The sequence below is a fragment of the Nerophis lumbriciformis genome, linkage group LG17 (genome assembly GCF_033978685.3).
Source record: "Nerophis lumbriciformis linkage group LG17, RoL_Nlum_v2.1, whole genome shotgun sequence".
Taxonomy (NCBI): Eukaryota; Metazoa; Chordata; class Actinopteri; order Syngnathiformes; family Syngnathidae; genus Nerophis; species Nerophis lumbriciformis.
Genome location: NC_084564.2, coordinates 17,925,325 through 17,943,150, shown reverse-complemented (window position 1 = coordinate 17,943,150; position 17,826 = coordinate 17,925,325). Strand labels below are relative to the sequence as shown.

At 40.2% G+C, this 17,826-nt stretch overlaps 1 protein-coding gene across 4 annotated transcripts in view; it reads right to left on the bottom strand.

Annotated features, from left to right (window-relative positions):
- Nucleotides 1-622: 622 nt before the first annotated feature.
- LOC133614571 (protein furry homolog) overlaps nucleotides 623-17,826 on the bottom strand; it is an 87,100-nt gene continuing 69,896 nt past the window's right edge. For 2 of the 4 annotated variants that reach the window (XM_061972640.2, XM_061972641.2), the window contains exons 51-61: nucleotides 16,841-17,044; nucleotides 15,281-15,415; nucleotides 14,491-14,621; nucleotides 14,219-14,426; nucleotides 12,671-12,820; nucleotides 10,685-10,783; nucleotides 10,534-10,617; nucleotides 7,813-7,830; nucleotides 5,633-5,743; nucleotides 5,368-5,564; nucleotides 623-1,699 (exon numbers count right to left, since the gene is read on the bottom strand). In XM_061972640.2, coding sequence (XP_061828624.1) covers nucleotides 1,441-1,699; nucleotides 5,368-5,564; nucleotides 5,633-5,743; nucleotides 7,813-7,830; nucleotides 10,534-10,617; nucleotides 10,685-10,783; nucleotides 12,671-12,820; nucleotides 14,219-14,426; nucleotides 14,491-14,621; nucleotides 15,281-15,415; nucleotides 16,841-17,044 — 1,596 coding nt within the window. In that variant the 3' untranslated portion in view covers nucleotides 623-1,440. The remainder of the gene's footprint in view (nucleotides 1,700-5,367; nucleotides 5,565-5,632; nucleotides 5,744-7,812; nucleotides 7,831-10,533; nucleotides 10,618-10,684; nucleotides 10,784-12,670; nucleotides 12,821-14,218; nucleotides 14,427-14,490; nucleotides 14,622-15,280; nucleotides 15,416-16,840; nucleotides 17,045-17,826) is intronic. The other 2 variants (XM_061972643.2, XM_061972642.2) reach the window with 1 other exon arrangement.

The following is a 17,826-nucleotide window of genomic DNA, read 5'->3' as shown; positions in this document are numbered from 1 at the left end:
TCGGATCCAATACCGAATAAAATTCAGGCTGGTATTGCTGATACCGATCCGATACCGACATTTTGCGCAAATAAAACCTAAGGGACAAGCGGTAGAAAAATGAATGGATGGAAAACCTAATGTGTCTGGTTAAATATAAAATATATTTCTAGTGTTGCTGCACCAATGCGCGTTACTTATTTATATCAAACTCTGTAGCTGTAGGTGTCTCCAAATAGCCTACAAAAACGATACCTAAACTTGTTTTATAATATTGTGTGACTCATTTTAATTGCCAATTATTGTCTCGCTTGCGCATTACCGAGGCGGAAGAAAAATAGTTCCCACCATCCATCCATGCATCCATTTCCTACCGCTTATCCCCTTCGGGTCGCGGGGGGCGCTGGAGCCCACCAATTGCGTTTAATTCAGACATGGTCTCAGTTATTTAGTTACTTTATAGTGTTCCTAGTAATGATATGGATAATCTCAAATAACTGAAGTATCAAAAATATAGATATTTCGATTTGAAAATCGATATTATGCGCATAAAGAGCTTGTATTGGCGGTATCCGTATTTCAGTATCGACAGTAGTCCTCCTGCTAGAATGATAATAAAACGATTGATGTAAAAACGACATAGCAATGTTTAACAAATGTATGTTTTATTTGTTATTGTTACACAAGTGTACAGTACACCACTTTCAACACATTGCAAAGGCAAAACTATGTACAACATCAGACACACATACAATTCCTCTTGAAAGCTTTAAAAAATAACGTAACTATCTCCTCAAATTGCAATTTCATAAAAATACAATCTTGTGGCGCCAATAAAGCGCTCTATGTACAAGTGCTCCATGAAAATATTTGTTCCTAAAGATGACTAAGATAGAATTTGCAAACTTGACAAGGTTCAATAAAATAATTTCCTTTAAAATCTAGGCAGGAAAAGCTTGTATTCTCTCTTGCAAATATAAATTATTTGTCATATGCTGAAAAGCTGCAAAGTACAGTCAGGTGTTTGTAAATTAAAGCATAACTCAGACACCAGCAATGCACATTACAGTAGATCTGCAGCATTCCCAAGCAGCAATAAACTACAGTTCATGTCCTACACAACACGCTAAATTCCACACTCAAGCACACAAACACACAATCCCACCCCCACGCACACAAAGTAACCAAGTCTCCCTTATGTTTTTTTCCTGCGAAATTCAAATACATTCTTTGACTGTACAGTTAAACTCCTTCCACATGTGTGAAAAATTGCACAATTCCCCTTTTGACAGTTTAAGATGAGCTGCAAAGCTTTGGTATGCTATATTGTGAAATGTTAACGTTGTCGCTTTGTGACAACATCCATTGGTGCAATAAAAGCCTCTCAATATTGCTGCAAAGATCTCAGAACATTCTGATGTTTGTTATTCCTAAGTGCGGGCATCCGCTGGCGGTCTGCCGTCAGAGACTCGATCCCGAAACCCTGGCGTCCGGGAGGAAAGCAGTGATGGCTCGGTAGCCGCGCGCTTGCCGAATCATGTCCCGCATCTCTCCGTTGAGTTCCATCAACTTGGCGGAGATGTCTGTCAGGTCCTGCTTTGAGCCCACCAACGCGAACGTTCCCGTCTGACCCAGGGTTTGATGGCGAAAGTAGATGTTCAGTAAAGTCTGGACCTCATCCTCACAATGGTTGCCGAATATGTCATTAGGCCACGTTGCTCTGGAATCGAAACAAGGATTACACTGCAAATTACTTACAAAACCTAAAACTAGTGAAGTTGGCACGTTGTGTAAATCGTAAATAAAAACAGAATAAAATGATTTGCAAATCCTTTTCAACTTATATTCAATTGAATACAAACACCGTTTCCATATGAGTTGGGAAATTGTATTAGATGTAAATATAAATGGAATACAATGATTTGCAAATCATTTTCAACCCATATTCAGTTGAATATGCTACAAAGACAACATATTTGATGTTCAAACTGAACTTTTTTTTTTTGCAAATAATCATTAACTTTAGAATTTGATGCCAGCAACAGGTGACAAAGAAGTTGGGAAAGGTGGCAATAAATGCTGATAAAGTTGAGGAATGCTCATCAAACACTTATTTGGAACATCCCACAGGTGAACAGGCAAATTGGGAATAGGTGGGTGCCATGATTGGGTATAAAAGTAGATTCCATGAAATGCTCAGTCATTCACAAACAAGGATGGGGCGAGGGTCACCACATTGTCAACAAATGCATGAGCAAATTGTTGAACAGTTTAAGAAAAAACAGCTATTGCAAGGAATTTAGGGATTTCACCATCTACGGTCCATAATATCATCAAAGGGTTCAGAGAATCTGGAGAAATCACTGCACGTAAGCAGCTAAGCCCGTGACCTTCGATCCCTCAGGCTGTACTGCATCAACAAGCGACATCAGTGTGTAAAGGATATCACCACATGGGCTCAGGAACACTTCAGAAACCCACTGTCAGTAACTACAGTTGGTCGCTACATCTGTAAGTGCAAGTTAAAACTCTCCTATGCAAGACGAAAACCGTTTATCAACAACACCCAGAAACGCAGTCGGCTTCGCTGGGCCTGAGCTCATCTAAGATGGACTGTTACAAAGTGGAAAAGTGTTCTGTGGTCTGACGAGTCCACATTTCAAATTGTTTTTGGAAACTGTGGACGTCGTGTCCTCCGGACCAAAGAGGAAAAGAACCATCCAGATTGTTATAGGCGCAAAGTTGAAAAGCCAGAATCTGTGATGGTATGGGGTGTATTAGTGCCCAAGACATGGGTAACTTACACATCAGTGAAGGCACCATTAATGCTGAAAGGTACATACAGGTTTTGGAGCAACATATGTTGCCATCCAAGCAACGTTACCATGGACGCCCCCGCTTATTTCAGCAAGACAATGCCAAGCCACGTGTTACATCAACGTGGGTTCATAGTAAAAGAGTGCGGGTACTAGACTGGCCTGCCTGTAGTCCAGACCTGTCTCCCATTGAAAATGTGTGGCGCATTATGAAGCCTAAAATACCACAACGGAGACCCCCGGACTGTTGAACAACTTAAGCTGTACATCAAGCAAGAATGGGAAAGAATTCCACCTGAGAAGCTTAAAAAATGTGTCTCCTAAGTTCCCAAACATTTACTGAGTGTTGTTAAAAGGAAAGGCCATGTAACACAGTGGTGAACATGCCTTTTCCCAACTACTTTGGCACGTGTTGCAGCCATGAAATTCTAAGTTAATTATTATTTACATAAAAAAAAAAAAGTTTATGAGTTTGAACATCAAATATCTTGTCTTTGTAGTGCATTCAATTGAATATGGGTTGAAAAGGATTAGCAAGTCATTGTATTCCGTTCATATTTACATCTAACACAATTTCCCAACTCATATGGAAACCGGGTTTGTACACTGCAAAGACAATATATTTAATCTTGGAACTGAGAAACTTCATTTTTTTTTTGCAAATAATCATTAACTTAGAATTTAATGGCAGCAACACATTGCAAAAAAGTTGGCACAGGGGCATTTTTACCACTGTGTTACATGGCCTTTCCTTTTAACAACACTCAGTAAACGTTTAGGAACTGAGGAGACCAATTTTTAAAGCTTTTCAGGTGGAATTCTTTCCCATTCTTGCTTGATGTACAGCTTAAGTTGTTCAACAGTCCGGGGTCTCCGTTGTTGTAGTTAACGCTTCATAATGCGCCACACATTTTTAATGGGAGACAGGTCTGGACTACAGGCAGGCCAGTCTAGTACCCACACTCTTTTACTACGAAGCCACACTGTTGTAACACGTGCAGAATGTGACTTGGCATTGTCTTGCTGAAATAAGAAGGGGCTTCCATGAAAAAGACGTTGCTTGGATGGCAACATATGTTGCGGCAAAACCTGTATGTACCTTTCAGAATTATTGGTGCCTTCACAGATGTGTAAGTTACCCATACCTTGGGCACTAATACACCCCCATACCATCACAGATGCTGGCTTTTCAACTTTGCGCCTATAACAATCTGGATGGTTCCTTTCCTCTTTGGTCCGGAGGACACAACGTCCACAGTTTCCAAAAACAATTTGAAATGTCAATTCGTCAGACCACAGAACACTTTTACACTTTGCATCAGTCATCTTAGATGAGCTCGGGCCCAGCGAAGCCGGCCGCATTTTTGGGTGTTGCTGATAAATGGCTTTGGCTTTGCATAGTAGAGTTTTAACTTGCACTTACAGATGTACCGACAAACTGTAGTTACTGACAGTGGTTTTCTGTAGTGTTCCTGAGTCCATGTGGTGATATCCTTTACACACTGATGTCGCTTTTTGATGCAGTACCGCCTGAGGGATCGAAGGTCACGGGCAGTGATTTATCCAGATTCTCTGAACCTTTTGATGATATTACGGACCGCAGATGGTGAAATCCCTAAATTCCTTGCAATAGCTCGTTGAGAAATGTTTTTCTTAAACTGTTCGACAATTTGCTCATGCATTTGAAAGGTAAAAAAAAAACCTTACTATATTGTGGTTATTTTACATACCAGGAAACACATTAATACAAAAACAGTGTAAACCTTGAATAATCTCAAATGCACAACTGGTTGTTTGTTTATACTGTATGGTGACAGAATGAATGTCAACAACAAGTGCTTTGACAAGCTCATACATCAATAATAATACAAACTAGAAAAGCACTTGTGCCAGGTCCTATTTCGGACATTTTCTGAACATTTAATCAAAATCTGTCCATTACTTATGTTGGTAACTACCAATTTTTTTTCAAAGCAGTCACATTTTTCAGAACACACTTCATAGTTAACTTTGTTGAAAACTAATGAACATTTTGGCAAAAATGCACCAAATTACTTAACGCAGAGTTGATATAGAGGCATACAAAGTAGGGTAACTAATAAATACAGATACATTCTAAATTGTTTTTTTCTTTTTGGTTAAAATCTTTTAAAGTTATTTTATGTTATCATTATTACTCATATCATTATTTGTTTAGTATTGAATTTATTTTACCTAAAATCTTGTATTCCTATTTGTACTATGCTGTCTGCAAACGTGGCTGCTGTAGCAAAGTAATTTTCCTGCAAAGGATCAATAAATCATCGACTGTATCCACAGTGTCAATAGCTATACGAGCACAGGTGGGTTGGACACTGCTGGAGTTCCTATCCCCTGACATATTTGACGCCTCACATGAATGCATTTGTATTTATTTGTCACATTAAGTATGAAAATGTACCACCTCTTGTTTAAATCAAAGTTATTTGCTGTAACTAAAGCTAAACAACACGCTTATTTTTTGTTAGCTTGCAACTGCCACTTGATTGGGACCAGAGAAGTATGTAGTGTTTTTATGCTTCACTTTTCTTACCTGCATTCCCTTATATAGTAAATAGCCGTAGCGAAGGTGTTGCTCTTCAGAGCTTCCAGGATGGCCTGCACAGCCGCCTCAGAGGAGCTGAAGGTGGAAAGCTGGGACGAGTGATGAACCACTTTGTCATCATCCGCCATGAGGGCTGCTCTGAGATGACTCTTCAGCTCGGTCAGCTCTCCGGATGCATTGGTTAGCTGCGCGGTGAAAGGACCAAATAAGCGTCATGGATGAATATGACAAGAAAAACAGTGTGTTTACCTACTTTGGGAATGGAGCTTATTGCGTAGACCTGCTCGATCAGCTTACAGTAGGACTGAAACAGCAGCAGGAGCTGAAAGTGGAGTTTGTAGAGTCTATGACAGAGCTCCAGTTGCTGAGAAGTTCAAGAAAAAGATGTTACCATGATTACTCCAGTGCTCCCTTGTAAGACTCTAGTCCAGGGGTCTTCAACGTTTTCTAGGCCAAGGTCCCCCAAACTAATGGAGAGATAGTGCGAGGACCCCCTACTTATATATCCCGTACAAAACTGTGATTGTGTTTTCAATTAAACTGGTCCTAAAGGTACCTTTTTATTGTGCAGAACTAAGATACTTAAGTGATACAGAATAGCACCGCTAATAGCTAGCTGGAAACGAGCACGCTAATTGCTAGCTGCAACTGGCGCGCTACTTGCTCGCTGGCAAAAATGGTGCGTTTTCAATTACAAGGTCGGGTCTCCTACTCAAAAAGTTGGGAGAGTCGTCACCACTTTGGCTTTCAAAGATGGCTGCTCTGACGGTAAACAATAATAGAAGCTTCAATAATAATGAAAAATTATTGGCACTTCTGACTAGTTTTTGCTGAACTAAATCAACCGTAAACGATGTATTGTTGGACGTATACCACCTGACAAAAGGTCATTTACACTTAAGTAAAAGTACCATATACAGGTGAAATATAAAAAAATTGGAATATCGTGCAAAAGTTCATCCATGTCATCAATTCAACTTCAGATGTGAAACTAATAAGCGATATAAACTCATTACATGCAAAATTAGATATGTCAAGCCTTTATTTGTTTAATTGATGATCATGGCCTACAGTTTTTGAAAGCCCCAAATATTTTACAGCTTTCCAATTTAAGGTTTTCAGAAGCTGAACATCATCAGAATTGTATCAAAAGAAGGCTTGAAATATCTTGAGTTGCATGTTATGAGCCTCAGTCGTACAATAATGAAGGGATTCATAGACCCCATTCCTGGGTGGACCTCGTGTAAGAGGAAGGGGTGGGGGAATAATTTTTCAATGCAGTCTGCTGAAAATGCTGGAAAGCGACACTCTACATAGCAACCGACTCAGTGGTCAAAGTAAGAATTGCCACAAAACACATTTTAAGGTATTTAACACTACTGCTTACTGGCGGCTAAAGTGCATAATGCACCTCCCCAATTCGTCACGTTTCATGTGTCAGGTAAACCGCGACGAATGGGGCCATATGAATCCCCTTCCTACTGTATGTTAGTTTCATCTGATTGCTGGAATAAACAAACATTTACACGACATTCTAATGTTTTAAGTTTAAGTTTTGTGTTTCCTCTTCATAAACTGTGTTTGAAGGCTGCAGTGGCTTTGTGGTTAGAGTGTCCGCCCTGAAATCGGTAGGTTGTGAGTTCAAACCCCGGCCGAGTCATACCAAAGACTACGAAAAATGGGACACATTGCCCCCCTGCTTGGCACTCAGCATCAAGGGTTGGAATTGGGGGTTAAATCACCAAATGATTCCCGAGCGCGGCCCACGCTGCTGCTCACTGCTCCCCTCACCTCCCAGGGGGTGAACAAGGGGATGGGTCAAATGCAGAGGACAAATTTCACCACACCTAGTGTGTGTGTGACAATCATTGGGACTTTAACTTTGACTTTAACATATTTGTCCAGAAGTTGTTTGTATTCAGATGAGGCGAGCAATAGAATAGCTTTTAGCTTGATTGCATACTTTGTTACTGGAATGCTCGTAGCTCGGCTGTGACGTCACTCTCAGCTCCGACTTCCAAGGTGAATTGAACGCACCATTAGCGGGCTAATCGTTAGCTAACATGAATAAATAATACAATTATTTATTCAAGTTTTTATTTAAAACCTGCACGCTACAGTGAGTAGGGTGGTCATGCATGTTATTTCTAAACTACACTACAGTGTGTTGGATTAATGTATATTTAAAGACATTTGTGAAAAAATTGTGAAGAGAATATAAAAAATATATATTAAAAAAAAAAAGTCTAATCATTAAAATATTTCACGATCCCCAGGCAGTACATCTGCCGACCCCCTGGGGGCCACGGAACCCCTGTTGAAGACCTCTGCTCTAGTCTATTAGCTGCTCTACTATTCCAAGCTATTGTGCAACTAACTAACTGTAGTCCATGCGACAGGCAAATTAGGGGAAACAAGCCTCATCCAACTTACAGCCAGAGATTCCATTTGCTACAAAGCGAGCATGTTGCAGGACAGAAAATAAGGAAGAATCAAAAAGAGACGCCGTGCAAATTCATTGTTGACATGCACTCAGAGTTCATGTGTCGACCACACCACACCTGTCAATTCAGAGTTGAAAGGTGACGTGTGTGTGTAAATGCATGCAAATATTGTTTGTTAGAGCGATGACTATATGTCTACTGTATGTTTTCTACAGCTTCATCTTTCTCTTATCCTCATGAGCGAGAGGAATTGTTTGATGATAAAGGGTTTGCACAAACATTGTATTGTAGGACTTATTTACTTGAGTTTGAGTTTATTTCGAACATGCAAGCATACAACATGATACATCACAATTTCCAGTTTCTCTTTTCAACATGTTCGAAAAGGAGTAGGAAGAAGCAGAGTTTATTTAATCCTACCCCTTTTCTTTACATAACAGTTGCTAAAACTTTTTGTTCGCTTCCTGTTCACAATTTATTCACAATATACTCCATAAGTAATCACAATAATAAAAAAATAAATAATAATAATAATAATTTAATAATAATAATTGGTGAAGTAAGTCATATTTCATATGATGAGATAAGTAAGATTATTTTGAGAATAAATGAATGGATGGATGAAATAAATTGAGAATGTTTGTCATGATTCTTGTTCTTTGTACTTTGTAAACACTAAGTTTGAAGAGTTTCTTGAAGTGGATCATATTAGTACATTGTTTGATTGCTTTGCTTAATCCATTCCATAATTTAATTCCACATACTGATATACTGAAGGTCTTAAGTGTTGTACGTGCATACAAACGTTTTAAATTAAAAAAAATTCTAAGATTATATTTCTCCTCTTGTTTAAGCATGTTAAGTACACTGCTTTTCAACTGAAGATCAAAGCAGACCAAAGCTGAGATTTTTTATACAACAGATTCCTAAAAAAATATAGAGGATCTTTGACTTGCGTTTTGGCAGTTTGTCCTTACAAACAGCCTATCACCCCTGCCTCCATCAGTGTGTGAATGTGTGTGTGAATGGGTAAATGTGGAAGTAGTGTCAAAGCGCTTTGAGTACCTTGAAGGTAGAAAAGCGCTATACAAGTACAAGTACAACCCATATAGAGGATCTTTGAGTAGCATATTGGCAGTATGTTCTTAAAAACAGCAGAGCGCCCCTGTCATTTGGAGGATCTTTGACTAGCATTTTGGCTGTACTTTCTTAAAAAACAAACTTCTGAAAGCGCTTGTATTGTCATCATGTACAGGATCCTTGACAAGCATTTTGGCAGTGCAGTACATCCTTAAAAACAGCAGAGTGCTCCTGTCATAGAGAGGATTTTTGACTACCATTTTGGCAGCACGTCCTAAAAAACAGCATAGTGCTTCTGTCATATGGAGGACCTTTAACTAGAGTTTTGGCAGTACGTCCTATAAAACAGAAGAGTGTTTGTCTTGTCATCGTATAAAGGATCTTTGACTGGCATTTTGGCTGCACTCGCTTAAAAACAGCAGAGTGATCCTGTCATGTAGAGGATCTTTGATTAGAGTTTTGGCAGTATGTCCTAGAAAACAGTTCTTTTATTGTTATCATATAAAGCCCATGTGTCAAACTCATGGCCCGGGGGCCAAATCTGGCCTGCCACATAATTTTATGTGGTCCGCAGCGTCATTTTATGTTGTCTGCCATATAATTTTAAGTGCCATGCCAAATCATTGTATGTGATATGCCGCATTATTGTCATTATCTGTTGACTGGATCATGTTTTGTTTAGTTTGATATTTCTTTAGCTGGTGATTAATTCTGATTCAGCACCCTTGTTTGTTTTCTTTGTTGCCATGCTGCTGATTTTTGTCACCTGCCTCTGATTAGTGGTCGGGACGCTCACCTGCTCCTGGTCACTAATCAGACAGCTACTTATTCCTGCCTCACACCACACTCTGCCTGGCAGTCTTATTCGCAACACGCAACATTTACATTGGTTCTACTTGCTTCTTGCTCCTTTTGTTGTTAATCCTTTACAGTAGCTTCCCATGCCAGCGGCACATTTTGTATTTTTGTATTCTTGCCTGATTATTGGATTAAATCCTCACAAACATGCGACTCCGACTGTTTGTTTGAGATTGTCATTACTGCTACAAGAGGTGCCCCGCAGCTGAGAAACATATATTTTTTGGCGGCCCAACAATTGTGGTTAGGGAACACTGGTATAGAGGATCTTTGACTAGCATTTTGGCAGTGCAGTACGTCCCTAAAAACCCCAGAGTGCTCCTGTCCTATAGAGGATCTTTGACTCACGTTTTTGCAGCATGTCACAGTGGAGTGCTCCTGTCATATAGAGGATTTTTGACAAGCTTAATCATATTTACGTTTTAATATTTGACTTTATTAGAGACAGAACCTTACGCTGGAGTTATATACAAAATAAGATTTATAATAAAGGCAAAAGTCTAATGTCCAAGCAGAGCAATACATTACCACAAAGCACAGCTGATCATCAAGCAAATAGATATACAGTACACAGTGCACAGTTGGAGGAAATGAAGGGAAGCACTCACAGAACTACAGAGTCACAAATTAATGGCATAGCAGAGGAGACAGTGTGACAAGTCAGTTTAAATGGAATCCGGAATCTTGCGTTATTTCATGTGTCAGAACACCATTCATAAAGCTGCATAATAACATTATGATAGAATTGCAGACTGACAGGTGACTGCATTACCTTTTCCTCCTGCTCAGCTGGCTGACATGTGACCATAATGCCAGCGGGACTTCTGGGAAAAGTGGCCTTGCAGTTGCTGAGCCACTGAGAATGAGACAATGTGGTAAACGCATGAACTTTTAAGACGTGAATACTCAACGTTTGTCCTTACCGTCAGAGCTGCCTCCTTTTTGCTGTTATAAGTGTCGAGATACTCCTGAAGCTCCAACACGCTGAATTTCATTTTCTCCAGGAGTCCATACGACATAATCTGTGAACATCAGCAGGTGTTTGGTAAGGTTTGCTTACAGTACCATGAATACTTTTAACATCAAGGGTGATGGGTCAAATGCAGAGAATAATTTCACCACACCTAGTGTGTGTGTGTGACAATCATGGGTATTTTAACTTCAACTTGGTTTAGTACTGTGTTACTGACCAAACATTTTAAAAAGATACTTGTTGCGTGCTTTGGTGTGGTTAGGTTCACACTGGTATCATTTGTCATGTGATCAAAGGCAGTACATTAAAAAACAATTGGTTAACATATGGACTTAATTAGGCAGCATGGTGACAAACAGTGCATCCGGAAGGCAACGTGCTTCACTTTTTCCACATTTTGTTATGTTACAGCCTTATTCCAAAATAAAATAAATTTAATAATGACAATGTTACAAGGTTTTTAAAAACTTCTTTTTTTTTTTTGCTAATTGATTAAAAAGCTTAAATAAAAAAACATATGTACATAAGTATTTACAGCCTTCATACTTTGTTGATGCACCTTTGGCAGCAATTACAGCCTCAGACCTTTTTGAATACGATGCCACAAGCTTGGCACACCTATCACTGGGCAGTTTCACCCATTCCTCTTTGCAGCACCTCTCAAGCTCCATCAGGTTGAATGGGAAGCATTGGTTTTCATCCAGGATGTCTAGTCTGTACATTGTTGCATTTATCTTTCCCTCTATCCTGACTAGTCTCTCAGTTACTGCCGCTGAAAACCATCCCCACAACATGATGCTGCCATCACCATCATTCACTGTAGTTACGGTACTGGCCTGTTGATGAGCGGTGCCTGGTTTCCTCCAAACATGACTTTTGACATTCATGCCAAAGAGTTCAATCTTTGTCTCATCAGACCAGATAATTTTGTTTCTCATGGTCTAAGAGTCTTTCAGGTGCAAAACTTTTTACTATGAAATAGCTACTATTATATACAGGCCTGATTTGTGGATTGCTGCATAGATGGTTGTCGTTCTGGTAGGTTCTCCTCTCTCCACAGAGGAATGCTGTAGCTCTGACAGAGTGACCATCAGGTTCTTGGTCACCTCCTTGACTAGACCAAGATGTATTGTACTATGTGACGTGACTCAAATATTCAAAACCTGGGCTGTCCAAACCTTTTCAAACCAGGGCCACACAAAAAAATTAAAGGCTTTGTGGTATAAGTAACAAAGCAAATTAGTGAAATATCTAATCTAACACTCTTGAAGTATTTAATTCATTCTTATTATTATTTACTAATATTATTATTATCCTGCCAATTAAAACCTTTTTAAGGGTTTTAGCTAACTCAAAAATGGACCATATCTCACAAGAAAACATGTTTATTTGGACAGGATGCTTGGCGGAAGCCGGATACGAATCTGAAACGCTCAAGTTGCTGGCACACTTGCTCTACCATCTTTATCCAGGATGTGTGGTTTTTTTGTGTATAGATTGTGTCGTGCGACAGTAAAAACAAGCTGAGGGCTACAAATGTCCGTTTTTAAATTCTGTTTTTTTTACCAGCATAGATTTCAGAAAAAGCTTCTGAAATGTACAAAATACAAAAATATACTGAAGAGCAGACACACACTGTCCGGCAACTATATCTCTTAAGCCGTTACGGTACGTTTGTTTGGTGCACACAAGGGTTCAGATGATCAGAGCGGAGCAGACTTTTCTTCAACCCAACATGACAGAACTGAACGCGTAACGGAGAAACTTTGGTAAAACCTCACTCCCTGACGCCTTAAGCCTTTGCACTACACATTAGGTTTTAGCTTGTTGCCTAGCGCTCTCGCACTCTCATTTGGAGGACCGGGCTGGACTCGGTGCTGGACCAGGCGTGTTATCAGCACACCCTAAAATGATTGGAAAAGGCCAGGTTACTCACTGTGTCGGCATCGATAAACAACGTGGGACACTCGGCACACGCTGTCAGCATTTGAGACGACCTCAGGAACTTTGATCCTAATCCTCTCAGGCTGTCGCCGAGGTAACTGACGGCCTCACAGGTCAGGGAGCTAAATTTGATCTGGAGACTCTGCAAAGCAAATGAACATGCTTACTAGTGACAACATCTTGAAGGAGACCTATTATGCAAAACCAACTTTTCTTACCTATTGGTACCAGTTTTTGTGTATTTGGGATCTACATAAGTCCTGAAAATGTGAAATCAAACCGTGGAGACATTGCAGATATATTTATAAAAAAATCTCGCCTTCTTTCATACCTTGTCCAAATGAGCCGTTTGGAATTTGCCCAATTTGGGAAGTTTTTTTCCAAGTGTGACATCAGCGGATATCGCCATATATAGTAGAAATTTACCCGAAAAGCTTGCGCGAGTCCGCCATTGTAGTCTGACGTTGGAGTCAATAGGCTCCTTTTTCTCTATCTTCTTGTAGTGGGGCAGACTGCCTCTTACATGCACGTGCACCCTCCGCTGTTGCCATTTTTTAAAAACTACAACATGGATGACAGAGAGAAGACACTGTCGAAGTGGAGGCACGTGAATAAGACCGGCCGTAAAACGGCGCAACCTTAAGTGACGGTCAGAAAGTGGCTTGAAGATAGATTGTAAAACCTAATCTATGCAACATTTTGACCAAAGAACCACCATTACTTGTTATGTAGATCACAAGGAAGAGTTTTAAATATAGAAAAAAATATCATAGTATGACCCCTTTAAGTCTCACATGACATTTGATAATGGCACACTTAGCTGACTACATAGTACCTGTTCTTTTAAGGGTATTACCAAGCAGAGCCGTAAAATGAGTAGGTACCATGCAGTGGAAAATGGGCATAAAACAGTCTACAAAGTACATATGTAGTAGTGGAGTAGTCTAAAAACATTGCCATTAACAACTGTAAGTGTAGGTAACCTCCTGATGGAGCGTTTTTTATTATATCCACAAGATGGCAGTGGCTGCATTTGAAGGACTCATCTCTACTTACTATATAAAGAGACATTTTATCCAAGAGACTGAGGGCAGCCACTAAACCGACCGCTACAGCAAAATGTAAACTGTGGGCTAACACATTGCTTAGCTCATAATTAACATGTGGATTTGATGTAAATATTCCAATTGAAACCCTATTCAACTGTTTTCACTTTCTCATGCACTCCAAAATATTAATAAAGTAGATAAATAAATTGTTGCATTTAACACCTTGTGCTCTTTGCGGTTAGGGTAAAAAAATATATGGCCTCTCAAGTCATGCTTGCAGGGTGTCATCCCTCTGGGACGCCGCCCTGTCAGACTTGGTCAACATCTGCTTAATGAAGCTTGCAGGACCACTAATTGCCTTTTTCCCCAAATCAAGCAGACATCTTTTGACACAAAGCCTCTTTTCTAAGCTGAGGGCTAATCCTTTCACCCTTTCACTTTGATTAGTGGCTTCCAAGAGGCCCACTCCCTTAATGGACTTAATGGACTACCTGGAAGAGGGAGGAGAACACATGGAAGGTGTAGACCGCACAGGAGCCGTCCGAGTCGGACACGAGCTGGTTGACGTGAGTCCGCCAAGCCTCCTCGGCGTCGTCGCACACCGCCGGCTGGAACGCCGCCAGGATGGCTGAGAAGAAGGGAGATGGCGGCGGGGATGAGCCGGATTCCACTGTGTCGTCTCTCTCCTCCTCTGCGAGACTGAGGGCGGAGAGGATGTTTAGTCGTCATTATCTCGTTAGCCAGCGGGGAGGAGAGGGCGTACCTGGGCAAGCAGCTGTCAAGGTCCAGCTCTTTGTAGAACCCGTGAGTGCAGTGAAATTCAGGGGGAAGATCGCTGATGGAGAGCGACATGTTCTCCTCGTGTACATCTTTATCCTCTTGTGAGAAGTCATGCTGTTTGAAAGCAGGGGACATATTTTTTTTAGCACTTACACAAACACTAATGCAGAATGCACCACACCTCAATTCATAGAAACACATTCTTGGCGGTAAACGGTCACACTAACCTTGCTATGGGACACTCCTTGAGGTCTTTCATCGCATCAATTTAGCGTGGAGTCAGCCAATTTGTATTAATTATGCCGTCATTGCGGCCTTGCACACATTTTGAGGTAGGCAATGTGTACACCTTTCTTGACGTCCCGCATGCCACAATAAGAGTTTTTAGTAGCTGCTTAGCCCCACCCACACTGAAGCAATAGGTATACACATTGCCGAAGAGCGGACGGACACACAGAGAAAGACTCCAGAACTTCTAATACCCCAAAATAATCACTACTATGAAATTATGCTTGCAAGTTCAATCCCTTTTTTGACATGCAGCTGCAAAAAAAATAAAAATACGAGCGTCTCATGCTCTTTTCTGAGGAGAGGAAATGTAGAAAAGGAGGGGAGAACGTTTAAGAAAAACCCAAAGTGCAAAAAACAAAAACTATAGAAAGAGGGAGAGAAAGTAGCAACTATTTGGCAAAGTTAGTAAAGAACTCTAGGAAGGAGGAGCGATAGGATTGGTTAGTTCCCAGAATCTCAGACACCCTGAAGCCCTTATTCACCCGCTGCTTCGAGTCCTCCGGCAGTTGGACCTCGAAACTGGGATTTTTGGAACTCGGCGGCGTCGAGTCAGTCGAGGTTGTGTTACAAAAGGAGTCCATGTTATTGATCTCAGAGGTAGGAGAGAGGCTGCCGGTCTGCAAGAGAGAAAGAGAGAGAGAGAGAGAGAGTGAGAGACAAGACGAGAGCTGAGTGGACACACCCTGGGCCAAAGACATTTGACAAGAGTGGGCAACATTCCCCAAATGCGTGGAAGCGCGGGCAGCTGTGTGAATACATGCTTGTGCATCTACGATCCACCCATCCATTTTCTATACCGCGTGTACTCATTATGGTCACGGATGAGCTGGAGCCTATCCCAGCTGACTTTGGGTGAAAGGTTCTACACTCTGCCCTTGTCAATGTAAGGGCACATACCGGGGGGGCCTCAATCTACGCATGAGTTCTGTTCCTACGACGGTGATATAAATCAAGAATTAGTCCAAACTTTCAGCTAAATCAACACCTAAGTCGTCCACAAAACATGTTAAGACAGTGTTTCTTAACCATTGTTGGGCGGCGAGTGCCCCCAAGACGGCCGCCAAAAAAAAAAAGTTTCTCAGCTGTGGTCCTTAGAAGACGTCTGGAGCTAACGTCATAGAGAAGTTTGTTAAACGCAAAAAGTATAACCAAAAGTGGGGAAGCTGTATTTTCATTTGCACTTTAACTTTGACAGTTTACTTAAGAAACATATTCATTATTAATTTATTTTATTTGTTTAAGGACAACATAATAGCATGTCAATTATTTTTTTTGGTCAGTTATTTAGGGTACCTTCTTATGCAGTATATATATATTTTTTATTAGCCTGCTCTAAGTCTAAAGTGTATGTGTTACATAAATATTAATATTTGTGATCAACCTTGTGTGCTTGTTGGAGGACATTTAACTGTTAGCTGGCCTAAACATGCTTCAGGACTGCTTGTATCGGAGCGTTTATATCGGAGCGCTGATTCAATCTGATATTTGTTACTGATATCGGACTAGTTTCTCTACAATGTCCAATTCTACTTCACTTTCCTTTTATTTGACACACTGCCCACAGAAGAGTCACCTCATGCTTGGGAGACTTAATGGAGGAAAAGTTGTTTAGTAAAGAACAAAAGTGACATTGTCCTTCTTAAGTGTAGCAATGTCCGACTATGTGTTCTTCCAACCCACGCACGTAACTATTTTTTATTTTTTTGCACTGTGTTAATTTATAGGGGCGGACCCTAACGACAAAACAACGTAGAACGAGGACAGGCTGTAGAAACAATTATTCACACTCACCTCCACATCTGCGGACAATTTAGAGTCTCCAATTAGCTTACTATGTTTTGGGGATGTAGGAGTAAGCCGCAGTACGCAAAGAGAACCCACATACAAATGGGGAGAACATGTAAATTCGAACACAAAATCTCTAGACCAACGTGCAACGTTCAGTTTAGCTACAACTCTACTAAACGGATTAAACACATACTGGCACTTGCCACTGTATTGTCCGTATACGAGTCGGAAAGTAATAATAAAGGTTAACCTACAAACTGAGAGTGGGAGATTATTTGGCTGGCAGAGAGTGAATCCTCCTCAGATGACTCGTCAGAGTCCTCCTCGGGCGTGATGTGGCTCAGGCTGGGCATGCTGCTGGACAGATGGCTCTCCTCCAGTGCGTGCAGGTCGCTCTGGTCCAGGCTGTCCACCGAGTGACGGCGCACGCCCCAGTTGAAGTTGTCCATGGTCTCCCCCTGCAACAGCGAGCGAGAGATGGTTATCAAGCACAAGGTCATGTCTGTAACGGCCACAACATTAGGTACACCTACACAATCCGATACAAGCTGCACCATGTTTGTTGATCTATATCCATTTGTATTTGTACACGTTGATTCTGTGTACCTAATGGAGTGCTCATTTCGTGTTTGTACATATTCATGCAGTGGTCTAAATATTGTCCTTCTCAAGAAAAGGTTGTAATGAATGCTGTAGTCTGACCCATAGTCTAACTATTCACCTTCGCATCACACCCACTCTACTGATGTTTTTAGGAAAACTGAAGCAATCTTAGCATCTTTAAAAATAACATTGAAGTAAAAATTGCATTAAAGGTACAAAGTAGTTCCCTTTGAAATTCCTACAGGGCTGTATCCTAATCTAATTTTGAATATATTTTAAAATGTGTATTAATGTTAACACACTTAATTTAATTATTTTATGTTTATTTTTTTATGCATTTTATTCAAATAAAAATATATCATTATGAATAATGTATTGTATTTATTATAATTCTTACAGTTTTCTTAATTTGCTCATTATTTAATGGGCTGGCATGAATGCACTCTATAAATAAATAAATAAATAAAATGTGAAAAAACAATATATATTTGCAAATATTAATTAACAGTGGGCTTCATCCTGTAAATTACTAAAATAACATTTCTTTAAATAAACAACAAAAACAAGATAATTAATCTCGACTTTCAATTATTATATTACATTACATTAAATAATATTCTGTTATACTAAATTATAT